General features: G+C 32.8%; 3 protein-coding genes across 3 annotated transcripts; all 3 read left to right on the top strand.

Moving 5' to 3' along the window:
* Window positions 1–2,457: 2,457 nt before the first annotated feature.
* On the top strand, window positions 2,458–8,879 carry LOC145591710 (MLP-like protein 28). Its single transcript, XM_081648215.1, has 4 exons — window positions 2,458–2,685; window positions 3,098–3,376; window positions 7,007–7,243; window positions 8,091–8,879. The coding sequence occupies exons 1-4, from the start codon at window positions 2,526–2,528 to the stop codon at window positions 8,369–8,371; spliced, it is 957 nt and encodes a 318-aa protein (XP_081504341.1). The 5' UTR covers window positions 2,458–2,525; the 3' UTR covers window positions 8,372–8,879.
* A 2,239-nt stretch (window positions 8,880–11,118) lies between these two features.
* LOC145591387 (MLP-like protein 31) lies at window positions 11,119–12,528 on the top strand. The gene is made up of 2 exons (XM_081647827.1): window positions 11,119–11,365; window positions 11,650–12,528. Exons 1-2 carry the CDS (start codon window positions 11,176–11,178, stop codon window positions 11,925–11,927), a joined length of 468 nt encoding a protein of 155 aa, XP_081503953.1. The 5' UTR covers window positions 11,119–11,175; the 3' UTR covers window positions 11,928–12,528.
* Window positions 12,529–22,174: 9,646 nt separating this feature from the next.
* On the top strand, window positions 22,175–24,043 carry LOC145591386 (MLP-like protein 31). The gene is made up of 2 exons (XM_081647826.1): window positions 22,175–22,453; window positions 23,502–24,043. The coding sequence occupies exons 1-2, from the start codon at window positions 22,264–22,266 to the stop codon at window positions 23,777–23,779; spliced, it is 468 nt and encodes a 155-aa protein (XP_081503952.1). The 5' UTR covers window positions 22,175–22,263; the 3' UTR covers window positions 23,780–24,043.
* Window positions 24,044–25,199: the final 1,156 nt, after the last annotated feature.

The following is a 25,199-nucleotide window of genomic DNA, read 5'->3' as shown; positions in this document are numbered from 1 at the left end:
ACCCTAACCCGTTTTAACCCTTGAAAACCCGAATTAAACCCCACCTATTTTCACCCAACCCAAATGTAACCCGACTTGTTATTAACCTGACCTAAACCCGACCCAAACCCGATAAGAAGTATGACCCGGCGTGACTCGGCTCAAGCATGACCCAACCCAAACCCGATCCGCATAGGTTATGGAAGTAATCCAAATTGACCCGACCCGACCCATTTACCCGTATTGACAACTCTAGTCTGTTTGTACATAGAAAATTGTTGTATGAATCATGAATAGAAGACGGTAAGAAATTTCGGTGCAACTTGAATGTCTTTAATTTTTATTTATTTATTAGCACTAATACATGAGTTAAGCCATTAGCTAAAACATTTGAGTATAATGCAAATGAGCGCCTACTATGTATACAGCACACAAGTTTCATTGTCCAATTTAAGTAGTTTGCACCATTTGTCAATTTCAAGCCTGAAACATTCACAATAAATGATAAGTGAATAATCTAACCTCTCGAAACAATGGTCACAAGATTCCGATCTTGTTGCATGCGGGAGCCGAGCTCTCAAGAAATCAAAATTAGATTACTTCAATAACATGTAGGATATGTTAAGCCATTAAGGTCAACTTATATGAGCAATATACGCTCATTGTTTAAGCTATCACGTCTTTTTATTTGTATGTGTTTAATTACTAATTGCAAATAACCTTTTATTTCATGATTCTAGGCCAATAAAAATGTACTCCTATTAAGTAGGAAATTGGTCTTGATTAATTATTTTATATTGTCAATCTTTGGTAGTGAGAGAATTGGCGATGCATAATACTCCCTCTGTTTTTAATACTTGCTCTACTTTTCTTTTGCGGCCGTTTTTAAATACTTGCTCCATTTCCTTATTTGGAAAGATTTTACAATATTTAATTCATTTATCTCAACTAATACGACCCAATTTTATTCATTTCTCTCCTCTATTTTACCTTTCACTAACCCCCACTATCTCTATAGTTTATTAGTTTATCTGATTTCTCCTAAAACTTTGCGGATGGAGAGATGTAGTAAGTATTTAAAAACGAAGAGAGTACTTATTATGTTTCCTAATCGTTGCATAATTTAGATTAGAGATGTTCACACTACTTTCTTTGAGCATTAATATCTCTAGTTATTTACTTGTCTTTAATATGTACATAAAAAAAATTAAAATCAAAATTACTGCTTTCAACTTAGCCAATTCAAATAACAAATTTTTCATTTATATATAAGCAAACAAACGTAGTCAAATTTAGGACTCCAAATAAGAATGATGTAACTATTGTAAACATAGGAAAGAGCTAGTTAGGGACTTAGAGCTTGCAAGACTAGGTGTTGTATTAAATATTACTCAACAGCCAGCTCATCCTTTTGCTTTGTCAGCTGCTTAATCATCACAAACACATGGCCTAGATCCTAACTCCGTTTATCAACGCTAACAATGGTGTCCATTGTCCAAGCTACTTCCTCCATTGAAGCTTAACACAAACACCACCTTGTTCATTATGTCCACCGACACCATCATCTCCCTCCATAAAATTGTCCATCGGCACCACCACCTTCGGTGGCTCCGCCGCCAAATAAAACGAAAACCCTAGAAACAAAGAGTGAAATTATGGGATTGGTTAACCCCAAAGGGTAGGGGTGGCCATTTCACCTTGAAATTAAAGACCGCCATTGTTGAGACATGAGATAGAGGAGAGAGAAGGAGCGATTTTGTGATTTGGGGCTTTGCTCAACGGATGTTTTACGTTTAGCTTGTTGTTAACGCTTAACGCCATCAAACACAATAGTGCCCAGCTGGCACTATGAACACATCATTACATGTACAACGACATTACTATCCTTGACTTAATGAATGAAAAGACACCATCACCCCTATGATTGACAAATTATGTTGATCATGAAGATCAACCAGAAATTCCCATTTTCGATCTTTAAAAATTGAGCTGTGCCCAGTTAATTCACCAGATAAACAAAATTGTTTATCTGGGAGTATATTTGTCTTTTCAAGTATCAGTGGAAGGGTACATGCGTCTTTTCATGTACTTGTTGAGGGGTACATGTGTAATTTCCTCAATAAACAGTAAATGCAGTTGCAAACAGTAATTGGACAGCTCACAAAAAATATTGAATAAATGACCATGTTTTTTCAATATATTTGCTTTTAAAATTTATCGTTACATAAAGTGTAATAATTTTTCTATCTAGACTAAAGAACGTATATACATGTTGCACCAGGACCACGTAAAAACGGTTTTTTTTATATATGCTGATTCCTACATTCATGACCATAATTGCAACTTTTGGTTTTGAATATGATGGGGAATCCTTCAATTTGTAGAAGTGGTTTACAGTGAAACATATATACATTAGCGAATCTTAGTACAAGGCTAGCTATAATTCTTATAGGATGTATATTTAAGCACCCTCGCGCTCAACTTCATACACTCGAGTTGAGATCAAAACATAATATTTTCTAGTAACCAATTAAGAAGGTTAGAAAATGTCTCAACTTCAAAGGGTTGAAGGAGAAGTTGAGCTTAAGTGTGATGCCGACAAGTTCTTTGATGTTTGGGCTCGAAAACTATACCTTGCTCATGGAATGTCCCCTGAAAAAGTTCCGAAAATGGTTGGGGCTGTCATGGTTGGGCACTATTATATCAGTAAGTGAGAAATGTATGGAATATTTTCCTTGCCATATCATTATGAACACAACCGTATATATACAAACTAAGGCCTTGAAAATAGGCTCAATTCTAGCTAAGATAATTACAAGCCAAATAACAACTTTGACCAAACAACAATATATACGGCAACACTAAGAAGATATATTAGGGACAAATATCTTCTTTGACTAATTCACAATATATACTATATTTAACAGTAAGTACACTTATATGCTACATACCCTCAATCTTTGAACTACACATGATCTGTTCGAATTAATTGTCACTCGTTTCAAAATAATGTAACATTTCGCTAATTTATTAAATGGTTTATGATTAGATTTCAGAATACTTTGCATGACATTAATTGAGTAGATTTATCTGTGCTTTAATTTAATAATTATTGTAGGTAATATTGGTGAACGAGCATTCCTCAAGACAAGAGTGGAAGAGTTAGATGAAGAGAACAAGCTAGTGAGGCATAGCTACCACGACGGACAAATCCTCAAGAGCTTCTACAAAACCCTAAAATCAATGATTCAAGTAACTCCAAAGGGTGAAGGTTGCATCGTAAAGTGGAGTTGTGAGTATGAGAAGATGAATGAGGATGTTCCCGAACCAAATGCATACTTAGATTTTATGCTTGATGTTGCGAAAGACATCGATGGTTTTCTTTGCAAAGGTGCTTGATGACCTCCAAATAGCCCATAAATGTAGTTAACTATGCTCATGTTTCATGTATGGCGCATACTTCATTTTATAATGGATATGAAATAATGCTAACTAGCTTAATTATATATGAAAACTTTAATTTACAATTATTTGATTACAAGTTACAACTATTTATTGATCTCTCTTACACACACACAAAAAAAAAATAAAAAAAATAATAAAATATAATAATAAAATTAAATTAAATTAAATCAGCGACTAACTAGTTGAGCGCGATCGCGAGGCGCTAGCAGTACTAGTCTACTACATAGTTTTCCTTAAAACGCATATTTTGTTAAGCAATTTTATGTTTGTTCGTCCGACGTGGCTTGCTTAATATTGCCTAATTTTGGATAATTGCCTTTCATGACTAATATTTCAAGTTTTCTTTAGGGTTTCTTGTGAAATATAAATTCTGGTACACATTAAGAAGTGCAATAATGAGTGAGAGGGTGAGACCGTGAGAAGGCGCCTAAGATTGGTTTTGATATATTTTGTACGAAGTATAATAAAAAAAAAATGAAATAGATTAATATATTTCATACATGGTATACAATATTGGCCCCCCTAATATAAAAATCCTGGTTACGCCACTGAATTCAAGCTAAGATGTAACTCACTTTGAATGATTTTCATTTTTATGTTTTATACTTTGTAATCCATGAATCACACAAATCAACACAATTAGTAAATTTTTTTTAACAAACCCCTCTTACACGTATGGAAGGAGGCTTTCAACCATTAGGTGTGCCTGCTTGAATTGGTTTCTTGATTTTTATATTAGTGGGGCCAATATTGCATACCATGTATGAAATATATTAATCTATATCAAAATTATTCTTTTTTATTTTTTTTTTTTATTATATTTCGTACAAAATATGTCAAAACCAATCTTAGGCGCCTTCTCACGCTCAAGATTGGTTTGTATACTCTATCACCAATTATATCCGTCATAATCTAGAATCCTGGTTTTGAATATGATGAGGAATCCTTCATGTTGTAGAAGTGTTTTACAGTTAATATATGCTAGTGAATATCTACTTACGACGCTAGCTGTAATTAGGATATCCCTGTAATTATCATGAAAACTAATCCTAGCGAATATCTACTTACGAGGATATCATGAAAACCTAGGATTTAATAAATACTCTATGAGATTGTTCGAAATTAATCCTTGAACTTGAAGTTTATTTCATTTCATTGATCATACTTTTAGGGTTATTGCAATAATGATAGTCATAGCAAACTTATTAACATAACAAAGATGATATAAAAAATTTTCAAAGGAATAGTTTGATTTCCTTTATATATATATAGGGGAGGGATCCGGTGAGAATAGGCCCATATGTGAGAATTTGTATTTATATGAGAACTGATCTTAAATTTAGAACATGTGAGTACAAATTTAGAACATAAGAGTAAAAATTTAGAACATGTGACTCAAATTAAAATTATGAACATATGAGTAATAATTTAGAACATCAGTGTGAGTTATATGTTTAGAACATCTTATTTAAAAATCAGAACAACTGACTAAATATTTAGCAAATTTGCTTTATGAAATTTTAAACATGAGTAAAATTTAGATCATCTGATTTAAGATTATGAACATGTGAATAAAAATTTAGAATGAATTGATATAGAATATAGAATATGTGAGTAAAAAATTTAGAATATACGAGTAAAAAATAGAACATACGCTTTAAAATCCGGAATATATAATTAAAAATCTTAGAACACACGTTTTAAAATTTAGAACATACAAGTTAAAATTTTGGAACAAGTTTTTTAAAATTTATAATATCAAACTTAACTAATTTATGGTTTAGAACATGTGAGTACTAAATTAGAACATTTGATTTAATTTAGAACACATAAGGAAAATTTTAGTACATCAGATTTAAAATTTAGAACATACGAGTAAAAATTTAGAACATAAAGAGTGTTCTCACATATGAAAAATTCTCACGTAAGAAAAATTCTCACGAGAGCCCTCCCCTATATATATATATATATATATATATATATATATATATATATATATATATATATATATATATATATATATATATATATATATATATATATAGGGTGGCGGAGAGAATCGATCTCAGGATTTCCTGAAATCGGGAGAGAAGCTCAAACCACTTGAGCTATCCCGCTGTATGATTTAATTACTACCTCCGTTACATATTATGTGCAACGATTAGACATTTTTCCTCTCTACTTTATGTCAAATCGTTGCAAATAATATGTAATGGAGGTAGTATAATTCAGTGATTACTCGTATTTGATACCATGTTAAATTTTGAAATAATATGAAATGGGCCTAGACAACCCGAACAAGGAGGAGGAGTGTTTGGTCCACAAACAAGGCTTAGAGCTTCCATGCTAAAACCAATTGGCAATATTAGGAGTAACTCATCTACCTTCTTATAAAGTGGAACCACCTCTCCTCTTTCTCCAACATGGGACACTCACAAGTGGGCTACAATGGGTTTCAATACTCCCCCTCACTTGTGAGTGTCCTTAGAACTTAGAGCACACCAGAAGTTACAATATAATCCTCATTGGGAATAAACATCCAATAGAGACCCCTTAACCAGTGGCTTGACAAATACCCAGTTTTTTAAGGCCCAACAAACCTGGGCTCTGATACCATGTTAAATTCAAGAAATAATGGAGAAAACGGCTTGGCCTTTGCATTGATATTAATCACATATATATACACAATACAATAGGAAACCCAACTTGCCTAAAACTCCTAACAAGATAAACTTAACAAATATACAAACTTAACATAAATACACCAAACCAACTCTAATAACTCGTAGTCAATTTTTTGGTGTCTCAAGTGAGAGCTTAAAAGTTAGATATATATTCTGAAACTCAAATTGAGACTAATAATACAAGATCCCTATTATTTCTCTACTCTGCAAGACTTTGTAAACTCGATCTATTGTAACTTAGAACACCAATACGGTAGTTAATCAGATTCTATTTGCATTAAGATGTATAAGGGTTTAGGAAGCGTTTGGTTTAGTAATTTTAGATATAAGAAACGGATTCAATTAAGTGTTTCCATATCTAGTTGTTTAATTTGGTATTTGTTAAAAGAAACAAATACCGTTTTCTAAGGGTAACAAAATCCTCCAATTTGTTACCCTTGACAAACTAGTCAAAACAAAATACGTTTCCTTACTCAATCGCAATATACTCAAATTATTTCCATTCCATTAGGATATATACCGAACTTATATATAATAAAAATAGCGTTTATCATTACCCTTTCTCTAATTTATTTTAATCCTTTCCATTCTATTTACAATGTTTATACTAAACACCCCCTTCAAGAGTAAACAACTTACAGAAATGAATGATTTGAAATAAATTAAAATACCCAAAAAAATTCGATCTATGTCCTTTATATTCCCATGCATGGGCCATAACAAGGAGTATCTAATTTTCTTTTTGAAGAAATAGTGGGGAATCGAACAAGCTAAAGAAGTGATTGTTAATAGTGATACAACGTCTCTTATCTTAAAGAATTTGAGCCCCCAATATTATTCTATTTAAACCTCAAGATATAGGTCATATAGTTAACATATATTTCAATCAAGAGTAACTGTAACTTTAAGAGAGGGAACAAAAATAATGGCTCAGCTTCAAAAGGCTGAAGCTCAAACTGAGCTCAAATGTCAAGCTGACAAATTTTTTGAAATTTGGGCTCACAAAACATTTCTTGTATCAAAAATATGCCCTAATAAGTATCCAAAAATTGAGCTGGATGAAGGGGAAGTTTGGGGTAAAGTTGGTGCTATCGTCACTTGGAACTATGTCGATGGTAAGAGAATCTTGCACTTATAATTACTACTAGGTCTCATAGCTTACCTCAATACGAGTAATATTTAGGGATATGTTAAGGTCAACTTATCTGAGCACATATATGTTTATTTTTGAAATAATCAGATTAGATTAAATCATCATTGAAAAATAATCATCATAAATTTTTCAATAATAATCATAGATGGTTGTATATGTGCTCATTGATTTTAATCATAGATGGTTGTAAATCATCATTGAAAAATAATGAAGAATAAAATTTTGATTTTAATTTTTTAAAATTTAATCTTATTTTTCTACTTTATTAAAAAATGATTTTAATAAAATAATTATGTAAATAAAAATAAGATTTTCGTGAATCATAAATTAGTTTTTGAAAAAAAAAAAATTTGACCAAACATTAAAAAAAAAAAGAAAAGAAAAATCAATCAATACGAAGTATAATTTAAGAATAGTCATAGTCATTTTAAGAATGACCATATATAGTAGAAATAGATTGATAAAGCCAGCAAGGCTAGGTGATGTACTAAATATCATACTTTACATAATGTTAATTTTTATTTTTTTTTATTATTTTTTTATTTTTATCTAGACTATAGAACATATATACATGTTGAGCTTAAGTGTGATGCCCATAAGGCCACAAGTTCGTTGAAGTAGAATGGAATAAGGTTGGGGCTGTATACTTATTTTACATGCCCTCGATCTTGAAAGGGTGCTTGTTTAAGAAAAATTGTAACATTTCGCTAAAATATTTAATGGTTTATGATAAGATTTCACATAAATTATACTTAGCATGACTTTACTTGAGTAAATTTATTGTGGTTTAACAATAATAATTATTGTAGTTAATATCGGTGAACAAGCATTCTTGAAGACAAAAGTGGAAGAATTTGACGAAAATAACAAGCTAGTGAGGTATAGCTACCACGACGGACAAATTCTCAAGAGCTTCTACAAAACCCTAAAATCAATGATTCAAGTAACTCCAAAGGGTGAAGGTTGCATTGTAAAGTGGAGTTGCGAGTATGAGAAGATGAATGAGGATGTTCCTGAACCAAATGCATACTTAGATTTTATGTTTGAAGTTGCGAAAGACATCGATGCTTGTCTTTGCAAAGATGCTTGATGACCTACAAATTATCCATAAATGTAGTTAAATATGCGGAAATTTTGTTAATAACTACCAATTATAGTGCGTGTTTTGTAAACAACTACCTATTAAAAATTTCTTTTAAAAGAACTACCACAAAATTGTAAAAAGTTGAAGTAGCACTACCACTCTAATAATTCCAACTAGAATATTCGGCATGTAGGTTCCACTTTTTACTTTTTCCTCATAAAATCACCATTTAAATTGACTAAATTACCCTCCATAAAGGTTAAAAGTGATATAAAGTGATACCCAAATGCCAAAATTTATATCCAAAATTGTTAGAGTGGTAGTGCTACTTAAACTTTTTACAACTTTGTGGTAGTTCTTTTTAAAAAAACTTTTTAATAGGTAGTTGTTTTCTAAACACGTGCTTTAATTGGTAGTTGTTGACAAAATTTCCTAAATATGCTCATGTATGGTCGTGCATACTTCGTTTTACGATGGATATGAATAATGCTAATCAGGGATTTTTTTACCAAAATGGCTAATTTTATAAAAATATTTATCAAAATGACTATTATAAAATTTAATTCCAAAACTAGCTATATTGTTGACTTGGAAGAACTCTATTTCCTAAATATAATAACACAAAAGTCAAAATGGCGTGCTTATCTAGATTCGGATTAGAGGAGTAATGTATTATGAAAGGAAGGTTGCAATTCTTTATATAAGTAGCAATTTATATCAGTATGACTTAAGCTCACCTAAACATATGGTGCAATACAAAAAGAAAAACAAACTAACAACAACTAGCTCAGTACACACCAAACCAAGTACGCAGACTAGCTCATGATCATGCTAGCTTATTAAATTAGGAAAGCAAAACATAACAATTCAAACAAGCCATTGATAATGATATATCGATCACCATCAACTTAATACACCCTTTGTTCATCAGGATGTATTATTAGCACGACTATTAATTCCGAACAGATGGAGGACTATTTAGGTTGTTGCATAAATTGGCAAGTCTTTGGAAGGTCTGGTAGTTGGGAATAGAGCGGCTTCGTTCTTTGGAGTACTCTTCCTCTATTAATTGAACAGCTTTACAAAGGTCTTGCAGATTGCTTGGATCAGTAAGACGTCTTAAAATGTCAAAATTCTTCTTTAAATTTTTTTTAAATGTAGGTTTTTGATTTGCCGCCTTTACAATACCATTATCCCAGCTCTTAAACCCCGCTACAAGGCGCCCAAAGTTAGCATCACCCTATTCCGCCTGAAAACCGTAACCCATCTCATCCCCTTTTGTTGAAACCCGTAACACCCAAAATTAGCCATTTACATGGGTTTTAATCCAGTTTCAAAAAAAAAAAAAAAAAAAAAAAAATCTTTACACAAATTAATTCATAGGAGAGGGGGTGGTCGAATTTTGCAAAGGATAGGGAGGGATGGTCAGATCGGATTTTGTAGGGGAGGGGGTTAGGGTGGTCGATTTGGGGATTAGGGTGGTTGGGTTTTCATGGGAAAGGGGGTTGGGGTGGTCGGTTTTCATGGGGGAGGGGTTAGGGTGGCTTGAATTTTGGGGGGGAGGGGTTAGGGTGTAGGTTCTGGGTGGTCGTGGTTGGGTGGTCGTGGTTGGGTGATTATGGTCGGTGACCGGAAAATATGGAGGAGAAGGAAAGAGAAAGGAAGGATGAAGGAGGAAGGAGGAGGGAGGAAGGAGGAAGGAGAAAGAAAAAAAGAAAAAAAAAATAACCTGTTTAACAGATTCAAGGTCAAATGGATCTGTGGGAGAAGGTGGGGTATAAAGGTTGGATTTTTATGAAATTAATTAAAGGTTGGATTTTTATTGTCAAATCGCTTAAAGGTTGAATTTTTAGTTTCCATTTTTTAAAAAAAATAAAATAAAAATGCACTACACATATCCCACCATGCATAAGACCAAAGACTCTACTGTCTACTCTCTACAACTTGCACCAAAATAAATTAAAAAGCCCTACTTAATTACTTCCCAATAACCCCACACAATACCTAAATTAGTAGATTCTTTAATTTTTTATTTTTAACAAACCTTCCTTTGATATATATATATATATATATATATATATATATATATATATATATATATAACCCCTCTAACACGTATGGAAGGAGGCTTCAAACCATTAGGTAGGTCTAATCTTATTTTCAATACGGAGTAAGTAGTAGATGTATGTAGTTTTTTCGCTCTTAAATTAAATTAAGTTGTTGATGTATGTAGTTTTTTCGTCCTTCATCGTTTCCTTCACTTATAAATACTTTGTTGTTGCACTATAGTTTTACTGCAAATTTGAAGTGTACATCGCGTCAATATCTTTTAATGTTCTGCGTAATATAAATAAGACAAAATTATTATAAGTTGATGATTTGAACCATATAAAAATCAAGATTAACAAAACAGGATTCCACATTTTATATATATATATATATATATATATATATTTTTCTTTTATCTATTGGTAATAGTATTAGATGCAAAGTGTAAACATCTTAAATAAATTAATCGCTACTCTATATATTCCTTTTACTCGTATGTCCATTCCCATTATGGCAATAATATAGATTTTCTCAAGAATTAATGGGGAATCGAACGACTTAAAGGAGTGGTTGTGATACAACATACATGCCACTCTAGAAAGTGCATGTCTTAAATTATCTTAATTTGAGATTCCAACACTTCTATTTAAACCTCAAGGCAATACTTAATTCATAATAAGTCAATTATATTAAAGAAAAAAACAAAGGTTTTAAAATCAAGAGTAAGTAATAGTATTTTTAAGAGATAGAAAGAGGAAAAAATGGCTCAGCTTCAAAGGGTTGAAGGCCAAACTGAGCTCAAATGTGATGCTAATAAGTTTTTTGAAATTTGGGGTCAGAACCCGCTCCTTGTATTTAAACTGTGCCCTAAAAAAATCCCAAAAGTTGAGCTAAATGAGGGAGAGTCTTGGGATAGAGTTGGTGCTGTCATCACTTGGAACTATGTCATTGGTAAGAACATTTTACACTTATTGCTCCATAGCTAGCTTATCGCGATAATTGTTAAGATGTGTTAATCTCATTTTTTGAGCAAATAATTGTTAGTTTACGAGTATTTTTATCAGATTAAATTGATCACTTGAAACTATGTCATCCTGATTAAAAAAAACAATTATGAAAATGACCGTATCACGTTATTATTATCCTTGTGGCTCTCTAAACACCAAAAAAAAACCGTATAATATAACTAAGAACATGTAGTGATGCACAATATTTCTACAAAAATGCCTCCACAGATGAAATTGGGGAACATGCAATCGTCAAGACAAGAATTGAAGAATGTGACAAAGAAAACAAGGTTGTAAGCTACAGCTATCTTGGTGGACATATTGTGGAGCACTGCTACAAGACAGTAAAGTCGAAGATGCAAGCAACTCCTAAGGATGGTGGTTGCACTGTAAAGTGGACCATTGAGTATGAGAAGATGAACAAGAATGTACCTGACGCAGATATTTACGTCGATTATCTTCTTGGCATTGCTAAAGATATCGGTGCTTGTCTTTGCAATGTTTGATCAATATAATGGCATGTCAATGTACATCCCATTTTATCTTGTCATGCATGCTAGATCATTATGGTTAAACATGCATGATTTATTACTATGTTAAGTCATGCATTATTGCTGCTAATTAAGTACAAATGGTTATGTATATCACATCCATGCATGTATGTTTGGTTGCTTTAATTTTATAAATAAAGAAGCTCTCTTTTAAGTGTTAAATCTTGTATTATACTTCCTCTGCCCACAATTATGTGCAACAAAGGGATATTATTTGTGAGATTTTAAATATTCTTTTGTTGCACATAATAAATTATTTAATATTTAAAAAGGGTTTAATTTAGATTTTATGTTAAGCGAACGTAATAAATTTGATACAATCCTTATTTAGTGCAAGATTTTTTTTTTTTTTTTTATTTTTTATTTTTGCGAATACTTTTGGAGGGAGAATTTTTAATGAAATATTGCCAAGGTCCTTTTAATTTCTCCTTTAGTAATATGTAATAGATAGATTGTTAACCTGTAACACCCCAATAATTCTCCCTTTTCCAAACCACTTACTTTAAATAAAAATAGAGGAGAACCATTGGCATGTTACCGCCACGTGTTAAAACGTTAAGGCTTTATCAAAGTATTGCAGCGGAAATCCAACTTAAATCTTACAATAATATAATTTAGAAAACCAATTAGTCAAAGCTTACAAATTGGAACCATAAAGGCCCTTATTAAAACCAAACCAATAATCAAAGTCCCAAAACATAATTGAAGTAGTAAAACATAAATAAGTTCAACACAAAGAACGAATACTCTCAATCACACCAATCCCTTGACAATGCGTATGTCAAATCCCCGAACTTCACATCATCAAGCTAACCTGTGCAATATTGATCCCCAATAATACAAATGTAATAATTGGATCATCACAGGGTCATTGAAAGGCGAAGGCCATGACCAAAAGAAAACACACAAAAGCACGCAATCAGCAAAGTTGAGTACATACAAGCTACAACGTACCAAGCCTAGCATGATCAACTAATTAAAGTAAATAAACATACAACACAAATTCATTAATCAAGACTCCACACTTAAACAATTCAATCGACTCAACATACTTGCTAATCAATTCCAAACACTTGACTCTTTATATTTAATTTAATTACTTTAGTTGGAGTAAGCAGTAGACGAGGTTGTCCAATCCACCAAATCATTTTGGTCCCAAATGAACATTTAAAATAAAAGTTTAGCGCGATGCAAGAATGGGCGCGACTCCATTCTCACAAAGTTAGTCTAGGATCCCATCTAACTTTCATTATAAAAATAAAATGTAAATACCAAAAGAAAAGAAGACATGTTGATCAAACAAGCCTCGGAAAGCCACGGGATACCACCGTGTACCCCAACCCATAATTGTCAATACTCTAGAAGTGCACACTTTCCAGAGTTTTATTGCTCATCCATGTTTCACTTTACGTGATTACAAATTTAATTAATAGCCGACTCAATCAAGTAGAACATACATAATAATCATACATCAATTTATTTTTAATCTTATTTAGGACAATGGTGATCACATCACAAGTTGACCTTTAATTCCATTAAACTTCCAAATTATTCAAAATTGTTGAACATAGTCAACCCACCTAGCCATTTCGGCTTAATCCACCTTTACTCAACATACTAACAATTCATGATTGAGTAATAAAATAAATAACAACCTTGTGGAATAATTAATAAATTCATTCCACTTAAACCATTCAGTTTCAATCCTTTAATAATCCAAATGTGGTTAACAAACCGATCCAATAAAAATATGCTTGTATCAACATTCCATACAAACAATTAATCCAATATAATTCAACATGTTTGGATCCATAATTCCATACAAACATAATCAATTCACCAAAACATGTTTCATAAACATAAGCACATGAATTAATTAAATGTATAGCCAAACAATTTTCATCCAAGTGTTCTCTAATCATGAAACTAAGTTCTTTTCTTTGGTACCTAAACATGATACTACTTACAACGAATTAGACATGTACGTACCTCGTATAAACAATCCTTTGTGCCACTTTTAATCACTTAAAAGTCTCCTAAGAAATAATCACTTCCTAGAAAACAAGCAACAATAATAAATTAATACTTCACCAAATTTCCAGCAATATAATTTAGATTAAAACTCCTTAAAACTTCATTAAAAACATGTTTTTATGGTTAATTATGCATTAGAAATACAATAGGAACAAAAGCCCCAATTTAATAAGTCATAAGAACCCTAAAATCCTAATTTAAATAAATTGAAACCCTAGGTTTTAAAATTATAAAATCTGAAAATTATAAAATCTGAAAATTATAATCTGAAATTATTAGTCTAAAACATAAAAACATGATTTTGATACTAAAAATATAAACTTTATCCTATAAAATCAAAACCCAAAACTAATTATAAACAATAAGCATAAAAAAAAAACTTCGGTAAAAATCAAAAACTGCCCGAAAATCATATTTAGAGGCTGAATTTGGCCACGAGAGGGTGGTACTTTTTTGTCAAAATTGGATGAGTTCAGAACCTGATCGGGAATAAAACGGGATTAATATTAACGAACCAAAATCTAAACATTAAAACACGAATTTACGTGTTCAAAATAATCTGGGATTAAGTTAAACTAATTAGTAGTATAATCACCAAAAATTCAAAACATCATTACTATAAAAGCCCTAAATCAATTGTTCATAAAACCACTAAAATCATGATTTTCAATGATTAAAAACCCTAGGTTATTAAATTTACAAAATCTAAAAATTATAACATTTATAAAATCTAAAATTATAAAGTTTAATCATCAAAATACAATTTGATACTAATTAAATTAATTTCAAACAATAAAATCAAAACCCATAATCAATAATTATAATTACACAAATTAATAAAACAAAGGAGAAAGAAAATAAGACTAACCTTTTATGTGGGGAAATTTTTGGGGATGTATGGGGTATTTATAGGAGAAAGGGTAGTAGGGTAAGTAGGGATATTGAGCCTCATTAAATTAATGGGTTTGTTTGTTGGACATAAATTATAGAAGGAAGGTTCATAAAAAGTTCTTTGTAATAAAATCGTTTATCAACCCCAAAAATAATTTGAAACTTTTAAAATTAAATTCCGGAAAAATACAAATAAATATTATAAATAATATATAATTTCATTTATAATATATTTAAAAATATGGGGGATTACATAACCATAATCAGCACAAATCAAACACATAATCAGAGCTGTCAATTCGGGTAAACGGGTTGGGTTTTGGTCGGGTAAGAGTGGGTCAAGTCAACTTGGGTTGGGTCAATTCATATTAATTTCATAAACAATGCGGGTTGAGTTTGGGTTGGGTCATGCTTGAGTCGGGTCATGTCAAGTCATACTTCTTATCGGGTTTGGATCAGGTTAAGGTCGGGTATATTCGGGTCGGGTGAACAATAGGTCGGGTTTAATTTGAGTTTTCACGGGTTAAAACAGGTTAGGGTAATTCTTGGGTTTGAGTCGCGTTCGGTTCAAATCAATACTTCACGGGTTAGAATCAGGTCGGGTCATTCTCGGGTTTGATTCGGGTTCGGTTCAAGTCAATAATTTGCATATTATAAACAGGTCGGGTAATTTTCAATTCGGGTCATCCTCGGGTACAAGTCGGGAATGGTTCAAGTCAATAATTTGCGGGTTATAATCAGGTTGGGTCATTTCCAAGTCGGGTCATTCTCGGATTCAAGTAGGGTTATGTTCAAGTCAATAATTTGGAGGTTACAATCAGGTCGGGTCATTTCCAAGTCAGGTCATATTCGGGTTCAACTAACTATAAATAGATAATTATCATTTTATCAAGCTAATTATTTCCTTTGACTATAATATATATGGAAATATACTAGGGAATTGAACTATAGTCTATAATTTAGGAAGATAATTATCTCCTTTGACCATACAACAAATATATACTATATTTAACTCTTAAATTTGGGGATGATGCTCCTTTCTTTTGCTAGCCTGGACCGACTTGGTCTTCCAAGACAAAATGCTTTGATCAACAATAATAAGGTGGTCTAAATTGCATTTAAGGTGATTTGAAATCGGATCAGGAACAATTTGGGTTGAATTTAGGTCGAGTCAATAACAAGTCGTGTTAATTTCGAGTCGAGTTAGTAATAGATCGGGTTGAATTTTTGGGTTGGGTACGTAAGTAATACTACCTCTGTTTTTTTTTTTACTTGACCTGTTTCTTTTATCACGCTTGCCTATGCATAAATTTAACGGTCAATAACTTTAATTTGCCATAATTAAAAATTACAGAAGTTATATATTATGATAGTACCTATGGAAACGAATTCTAAAAGATCCCGCATGAATATGTTTTTCCTTTCATGTTATTCACAAAAACGGTCAAAGAAGGGATAGTGAATAGTGTAAAATTCAAAGCAGGTCAAGTAAAAAAGAATGGAGGAAGTAGGTAAGATAAAATGCGGGTCGGGTCAATAACAAGTCGGGTTGAATTTGGGTCAGGTTAATAACAAGTCAGGTTAATTTTGGGTCAGGTTTGTAACAGGTTGAGTTAAATTCGGATCGGGTTAGGAACAGGTAGGGTTGACTTCAGGTCAGGTTAGTAACAAGTCAGGTTAAATTTGGGTTTTGACGGGTTAAACAAGTTTGGGTCAATTTCAGTTCAAGTCATGTTTGGTGCAAAGTTAATTAAATTGGCCGTTGTAAACCGATAAATTGGCCGTTTAAGAGCAAATTGAATGGTTCCACACACCTAATTAGACTCCCGGAGGATATTAGGGATCATGGTAAACATTACGACAATTTTTATTTATGGGCGGAAAAAAGTCAAAAAATTCCAAAATTAAAGGCTAATATCCACGCTTTTTGAGAAATTTTGGAGGTTTCGGGGTTCGGTGTAAAAAGTCTTGAAATTCTATGGGATACATTTCAAGGTCATATAATGCCGTTTGGAACCATATATGATCATTATTTATTGTTGTAAAAATGTTCGTGGTAGGCTTGAACTAATGAAATTGGTATAAGTTGTAAACCGGTAAATTGGTCGTTTAAAGACAAATTGGATGGTTTCACCCACCCAATTGGACTTCCTAAGGGTATTAGGGACCATGAAAAACATTTTGGCAATTTTTTTTTCGGGCGAAAAAATAAAAAAATTTCAAAATTGAAGGCTAATATACACGCTTTTTGAGAAATTTTGGAGGTTACAGGGCCCGTTGTAAAAAAGTATTAATATTTTAGGAGATAAATCTCGGGGTCATATAATGACGTTTGGTACCATATATAATCATTATATGTTGTCATAAATGTTCGTAGTAGGCTTGAGTTAATGAAATCCGTGCAAGTTGTAAACCGGTAATTAAATTGGCCATTTAAAGGCAAATTGGATGGTTCCACCAACCCAATTAGACTCCTGGAGGGTATTAGGGACCATGATAAACATTTCGGCAATTTCTATTTTTGGGCAAAAAAAGTCAAAAAATTCCAAAATTGAAGACTAATATCCACGCTTTTTGAGAAATTTTGGAGGTTTCGAGACCCAAAGTCGAAAAGTCTTGAAATTTTAGGGGATACATCTCGGGGTCATATAATGCTGTTTGGAACCATATATGATCATCATTTGTTGCCATAAATGCTCGTGATAGGCTTGAATTAATGAAATCGGTGCAAGTTGTAAACCGGTAAATTGGTCGTTTAAAGGCAAATTGGATTGTTCCACCCACCCAATGGGACTCCCAGATGATATTAGGAACCATGGTAAACATTTCGACAATTTTTATTTGCGGGCGAAAAAAAAGTCAAAAATTTCAAAATTGAAGCCTAATATCCACGCTTTTTGAGAAAATTTGGAGGATTCGGTGCCCGGTGTTGTAAAGTCTTGAAGTTCTAATGGATACATCTCGGGGTCCTTTAATGCCATTTGGAACCATATATGATCATTATTTTTTTTCATAAATGTTCATGGTAGGCTTGAGTTAATAATAAAATCGGTGCAATTTATAAACTGGTAAATTGGTCGTTTAAAGGCAAATTGGATGGTACCACCCACCTAATTGGATTCCCGGATTGTATTAGGGACCATGGTAAACATTTTGACAATTTTTATTTATAGGCAACAAAAAGTCAAAAAATTCCACAATTTAAAGCCCGGTATCGAAAATTTAAAGGCAAATTGGATGGTTCCACCCAGCCAATTGGACTCCTGGAGAGTATTGAGACCATAGTAAACATTTTGGCAATTTTTATTTACGAGCAAAAAAAGTCAAAAAATTCCGAAATTGAAGACTAATATCCACGCTTTTGAGAAATTTTGGAGGTTTCGAGGCCCGTTGTTGAAAAGCCATAATATATTAGGGGATACATCTCTGAGTCATATAATGCCGTTTGGAACCATATATGATCATTATATATTGTCATAAATGTTCATGGTAGGCTTGAAGTAATGAAATCGGTGCAAGTATTAAATTGGCAAATTGGTCTTTTAAAGGCAAATTGGATGGTTCCACCTACCAAATTGGACTCCGGGAGGGTATTATGGACCATTGTAAACATTTCGACTATTTTATTTAAGGGCAAAAAAAAGTCAAAAAATTTAAAAATTGAAGGCGAATATCTACGCTTTTTGAGAAATATGGAGTGTTCGGGGGCCCGGCGTATAAAAGTATTGAAATTGTAGGGAATACATTTCGGGGTTATATAATGTCGTTTGGAACCATATATGATCATTATTTGCAGTGATAAATGTTCATGGTAGGCTTGAGTTAATGAAATCGGTGCAAGTTGTAAACCGGTAAATTGGTTGTTTAAAGGCAAATTGGATGATTCCACCCACCCAATTGGAATCCCGGAATGTATTAGGGACCGTGGTAAACATTTCAATAATTTTTATTTCAGTGCGAAAAAAAAGTCAAAAAATTCCAGAATTGAAGGCTAATATCCATGTTTTTTTTATAAATTTCGATGGTTTCGTGGCCCGGTGTTGAAAAGAAATGAGATTTTGGGGATACATCTCGGTGTCATATAATGATGTTTGGAACCATAAATGATCACTATATGTTGTCATAAATGTTCATGGTAGGCTTGAGTTAATGAAATCGGTGCAAGTTGTAAACCGATAAATTGGTTGTTTAAAGACAAATTGGATGGTTCCGCCCACCCAATTGGACTACCGGAGGGTATTAAGGACCATGGTAAAAATTTCGGCAATTTTTATTTCCTGACAAAAAAAAGTAAAAAAATTCCAAAATTGAAGGCTAATATTCACGCTTTTTGAGAAATTTTGGAGGTTTCAAGGCCAGGTGTAGAAAAGGTTTGAGATTTTAGAAGATACATCTCAGGGTCATATAATGCCTTTTGAAACCATATATGATCATTAGATGTTATCAAAATGTTCTGGTAGGCTTGAATAAATGAAATCGGTGAAAGTTGTAAATCGGTAAATTGGCCGTTTACAAACAAATTTAATGGTTCCACCTACCCAATTGGACTCCCTAAGGGTATTAGAGACCATGGTAAATATGTCGATAATTTTTGTTTATAGACGATAAAAAATTAAAAAATTCCAAAATTGAAGGCTAATATCCACGTTTTTTGAGAATTTTGGAGGTTTCGGGGCCCGGTGTCGAAAAGCCTTTATATTTTAGGGGATAAATCCCGGGGTCATATAATGCCATTTGGAACCATATATGATAATTATATGTTGTCTTAAATGTTTGTGGTAGACTTGAGTTAATGAAATCGTCGCAAGTTGTAAACCGGTAAATTGGTTGTTGAAAGGTAAATTGGATGGTTCCACCTATCCAATTGGACTCCGAGAGGGTATTAGAAACCATGGTAAACATTTAGGCAATTATTATTTCCGGGCGATAAAAGTAAAATAAATTCAAAAATTGAAGGCTATATCCACGCTTTTTGAGATTTTTTTTAGTCTTCGGGACCCAGTGTCAAAAAGCATTGAGATTTTATTGGATACATCTCGGGGTCACATAATGCTGTCTGGATCCATATATGATATGATCATTATATGTTATCATAAATGTTCTTGGTAAGCTTGAGTTAATGAAATCGGTGCAAGTTGTAAACCGGTAAATTGGCCGTTTAAAGGCAAATTGGATGGTTCCACCCAGCCACATCCAATTGGACTCCTGGAGGGTATTAGGGACCATGGTAAAAATTTCGGCAATTTTTATTTTCGGGTGAAAAATAGTCAAAAAGTTCCAAAATTGAAGGCTTAATATCCACGTTTTTAGAGAAATTTTTGAGGTTTTGGGTAGAGCTTTCAATTCGGGTAAACGAGTCGGGTTTGGGTTGGTAAGAGTTGGTCGGGTAAACTCGGGACGGTTCAATTCAGATTAATTCTATAACTTATGCGGGTCGGGTTTGGGTTGGGTCATACTTGAGTCGGGTCATACTTCTTATCGAGTTTAGGTCAGGTTTAGGTCGGGTTAATAGCAGGTCGGGCTACATTCGGGTCGGGTGAACAATATGTCGTGTTTTCACGGGTTAGGGTAATTCTCAAGTTCGAATCGGGTTCGGTTTAAGTCAATAATTTGCGGGTTAGAATCAGGTTAGGTCATTCTCGGGTTTGAGTCGGGTTCGGTTCAAGTCAATAATTTGCGGGTTATAATCAAGTCAGGTCATTTTCAAGTCGGGTTATTCTCGGTTTCAAATCGAGTTCAATTCAAGTCAATAATTTGCGGGTTATAATAAGGTTGGGTCATTTCCAAGTTGGGTCATTCTCGTAGTCAAGTCAGGTTCTGTTCAAGTCAATAATTTGCAGGTTACAATTAGGTCAGGTTATTTCCAACAAGTCAAGTCATATTCAGGTTCAACTAATTATAAATAGATAATTATCATTTTTATCAAGTTAATTATTTCCCTTTTGACTATAATTTATATGGCAATATACTAGGGAACTATAGTTTATAATTTAGGTAGGAAGATAATTATCTCCTTTCACCATATAACAAATATATTCTATATTTAACTCTTAATTTTGAGGATGATGCTCCTTTCTTTTGCTGGCCTAGACCGATTTGGTCTCTCAAGACAAAATGTTTTGATCAACAATAATAAGGTGGTCTAAATTGCATTTAAGGTGATTTGAAATCGGGTCATAAACAATTTGAGTTGAATTTGGGACGGGTCAATAACAAGTCGTGTTTATTTCGAGTCAGGTTAGTAACAGATCCGGTTGAATTTCTGGGTCGGGTTAGTAATAGGTCTTGTAAAATTTGGGTCGGGTCAATAACATGTCGGGTTGAGTTTGAGTCAGGTCAATAACAAGTCGGGTTGATTTCGGGACGGGTTATTAACAGGTTGGGTTAAATTCGAATCGGGTTAGGAACAGGTCGGGTTGAATTCAGGTCAGGTTAGTAACAAGTCGAGTTAAATTCGGGTTTTGACGGGTTAAAACGGGTTTGGATCAATTTCGGTTCAAGTCAAGTTCGGTTCAAGTCAATAATTTTACAGGTTACATTCGGCTCGGGTCATCTCCAGGTCAGTTCATGTTCGGGTTTGGGTCTCACATACTCGGGTCAACGATTGGTTTCAGGCCGGGTTTGGGTCACCATTTTTTCGGGTTCAGATGGGTCGGTTCATAATCGGGTTTGAGTCGGTATTTCAAGTTGGGTGAACTTTTGACAGCTCTACACACAATACCTAAATCAGTAGATAGATCCGCTTTTATTTATTTCTTATCAAACCCCTTTTACACATACAAGTGGAAGTAGGGCCTCCAACCATTAGGTAGACCTAATTTTATTCTCAATACCATCACTTGATGCGGCCAAGCATCCCTTGATTTATTTGTTTAATTTCTTTGTAATAATATATATAAATACAAAAATTATACTGCGTAATAAGTTGGTATTTTAATTTGAAACCTTAAATCAAGACTTATAAACAGGATTTTTCATTGATATAATATTTTTTTTTTGACAAAAACATTGATATTATTTTATTAAATGTATAGAGTTGCAAATTGTAAACAACTTGCATAAAGGAAGGAAACAAATTGATCGACCACTACTCTATATATTCCTTATACGTCCATTCCCAATATGGCAATAATAAAGACTTTCTCAAGAAAAAAATAGGGAATCGAACAAGTTGAAGGAGTGGTTCATAGTGATACAATATTCTAGAGAGTGCATCTCTTATCCTAATTTGAGCCCCCCCAACATATCTATTTAAACCCCAACACTACATAACATATTTCATTCATAAGTTAGTTAAAGAAAGAAAAAAAAAAGGCATATTTAGATCAAGAGTGATACTATTTTCAAGAGATAGAAAGAGAGAAAAATGGCTCAACTTCAAAAGGCTGAAGGTCAAGTTGAGCTCAAATGTGATGCTGATAAGTTTTTTGAAATTTGGGGTCAGAATCCGTCCCTTGTATCAAACATGTGCCCTATTAAATTTCCAAAAGTTGAGCTTAATGAGGGGGAGTGTTGGGATAGAGTTGGTTCCGTCATCACTTGGAGCTATGTCATTGGTAAGAACATTTTACACTTATTGTGATAATATTTAGGATATGTTAAGTTCAAATTATTTGAGTAAAACTTTTCTTACGAGTACAATTTTTTTTAAAAAAAATTATCAAATTGAATCAAATCATTACTGAGTACTTATTTGTATCTGTTATGTTATTGTTAGGAAATTTTGTGAAAAACTACCTATTATACTCCAGAATTTGCGAGAAACTACCTATTAAAAAAAATGTTGTAATTAACTACCTAATTGTCGAAAAATGTTGTAATTTACTACCTTACGCCGGATTATGAAGGAGTTTGACCAAAGTTCTCCGGTGTTGACTTGGTCACGTGACCATCACGTGACACTTAATGACCCTTTTCTTTCACAAGTGTCACGTGACCAAGTCAATGTCGGAGAATTTTGGTCAAACTCCTTCATAATCCGGCGTAAAGGTAGTAAATTACAACATTTTAAAAAATTTAGGTAGTCAATTACAACATTTTTTTAATAGGTAGTTTCTCGCAAATTCTAGATTATAATAGGTAGTTTTTCACAAAATTTCTTTATTGTTAAATACTTTTATTTGTGTGGTAAAAAAAGACAAGGGTTTTTTTTCTAAGCTATGCCCCCAAATTTTTCGTTTTCTAAGCTGTATCCATGTTTTTTCAAAGTTAAAAGTTGTGCCCTCCACCTCACAATATTTTATCAACAATACCCTCTGACAACCATATCCGTTAACAAAAGTTAAGTTATTTTATCAACAATGGTGTCGTGGCGTTATTAATTTGACACGTGTCTTGTTCTAATTGGTTTAACATTTTAAAAAAAAAATTTAAAAATCAGAAAATAAAATAATAAAAAAAAAGTTATTGTTATCGTCAAAGGTTGTTGTAAAATAAAAATTAGTAAGGTTGAGGGTACAGCTTAGACGTGTTTGAAAAAGCATGGGGCATAACATAGAAAAACCCAAAGCAAAAAACAATTATGAAAATGACCATGTCATATTTATTATTATTATGACGCGAACAAATAATGATGCACAATAATTTGTAACAATACCTCAACAGATGAAATCGGGGAACATGCATTCGTCAAGACCAGAGTTGAAGAGTGTGACAAAGAAAACAAGCTTGTAAGCTACAACTATCTTGGTGGACATATTGTGGAGCACTACTACAAGACATTAAAGTCGAAGATTCAAGCAATTCCAAAGGATGAAGGTTGCACTGTAAAGTGGACTCTTGAGTATGAGAAGATGAATGAGAATGCACCTGAAGCAGATCTTTACGCCGATTATCTTCTTGGCACTGCTAAAGATATCGATGCTTGTCTTTGCAATGCTTGATTAATAATGGCATACCATTTATCTTGTCATGAATACTAGCTAGATCGATCTCATGGTTATACATGCATGATATGCATGCAAGATTTATTACTACCTTAAATTATCTACTAGTACTATTACTACAAATTAAATGTTGCAGCTAATAGTGTTTATTTTGGCTGTAACTTTTAGAATATTAAGGGTTATGCATATCATGTTACATGCATGGATAATGTATGTTTTGGTAGCTTAATAAATAAAGAAACTCTCTTTTAAGTGTTAAAACATTGATTATACATATAAGATCGAAGTTTTGTCTCGTAAGGAAGCATGCATAGAATGTGGTTGTTTCTGCATCGGTACTTGAATGTAGAAGAAAAGTATAAAATCAAGTCATTAAAGTTACATAAATTAAGAATGATGAACAAATACAAGGGCTACGAACTTAATTTGTTCCAATACATGCCCTCAAAAAAAGTAGTAGAAGGCTTGTGAGCTAGCCTGAATTAGGGTCAATAAGTTGGTCTAACTTGTACATTGATCCTAACTTATTGTTCATCCGTGTTTTCCTTATAATTCGTTGAATCATTTTGATATTCATGTTTAGCAATATATGTAATTTCACCTTTTATACCTTTAATTATTATTTCTGTCAAAAAAAATTATTATTAAATAAAGGGAAAATTGGTATTAAAAGCAAGAACTTTTAACAAGGTGCACGTAATAGCATAAACTTAGACTAATAGCAGTAACTATATCAACTTCGTCTTGGGTGCACAAAATATCATAAATAAAACCCAACACCAAAAATTTTGTCGAAGAAGCGGTAAAATAAATATTTATCAACTTTTTGCAAATTTTGACCTCATGGTATTTAGCCCTAAAACTTTAAATTGACCCAAGACCTTAACCGAGACGACATTTTATAGCACGAATATCGATGTGTTTTTGGTAAGTTTATGCTAAATTTGATCTCAAAATTGAGCCCTACAGACTATTATGACCTCCAAAACCTTGTCTGATCAATCATTCTTCCGGCATGCAAATCAAGGCACACAAACCAAGATGATTTTGGTAAAAATAAAATATTAAAGACATATTGTCATAAAAAAAATCTCTTGTGCCGAGTTTCACTTATGATATTTTGTGCATACGAAGAAGTTTAAGTTGCTTTAGCCTCTAGTCAAAGTTCATGCTGCTACGTGCAACTTGTTGAAAATTTATGTTAGTTGTTGAGGCTAATTTTGCTTTACTGAATTACATTGCATATAAATAACACTTGGATTTAGGGTTTAGCTCTTTTAATTTCAAAATGTAGACCTTTACCGCCAAACTATCTGTTTCTAAAAAATAAAGAATAATGAAGAATTAAAAAATATCCTAGCCTATGCTTTCTCTCCTCTCTCCAAAACTCTAGCCTTCATTGTCTGAATGGACTTCC

This window comes from Chenopodium album, chromosome 18, assembly GCF_948465745.1.
Source record: "Chenopodium album chromosome 18, dcCheAlbu1.1, whole genome shotgun sequence".
NCBI classification, from domain to species: Eukaryota; Viridiplantae; Streptophyta; class Magnoliopsida; order Caryophyllales; family Amaranthaceae; genus Chenopodium; species Chenopodium album.
This window is presented reverse-complemented; position numbering and strand designations above follow the sequence as displayed.

Bases quoted from the DNA above. Each gene is read 5' to 3' on its own strand.
- LOC145591386 (XM_081647826.1), top strand. From the start codon at position 22,264: ATGGCTCAACTTCAAAAGGCTGAAGGTCAAGTTGAGCTCAAATGTGAT. The intron at 22,454-23,501 runs GTAAGAACATTT...ATACCTCAACAG, and splicing joins CACTTGGAGCTATGTCATTG to ATGAAATCGGGGAACATGCA.
- LOC145591710 (XM_081648215.1), top strand. From the start codon at position 2,526: ATGTCTCAACTTCAAAGGGTTGAAGGAGAAGTTGAGCTTAAGTGTGAT. The intron at 3,377-7,006 runs GATGACCTCCAA...ATAGTTAACATA, and splicing joins TTTTCTTTGCAAAGGTGCTT to TATTTCAATCAAGAGTAACT. The intron at 7,244-8,090 runs GTAAGAGAATCT...TAATTATTGTAG, and splicing joins CACTTGGAACTATGTCGATG to TTAATATCGGTGAACAAGCA.
- LOC145591387 (XM_081647827.1), top strand. From the start codon at position 11,176: ATGGCTCAGCTTCAAAGGGTTGAAGGCCAAACTGAGCTCAAATGTGAT. The intron at 11,366-11,649 runs GTAAGAACATTT...ATGCCTCCACAG, and splicing joins CACTTGGAACTATGTCATTG to ATGAAATTGGGGAACATGCA.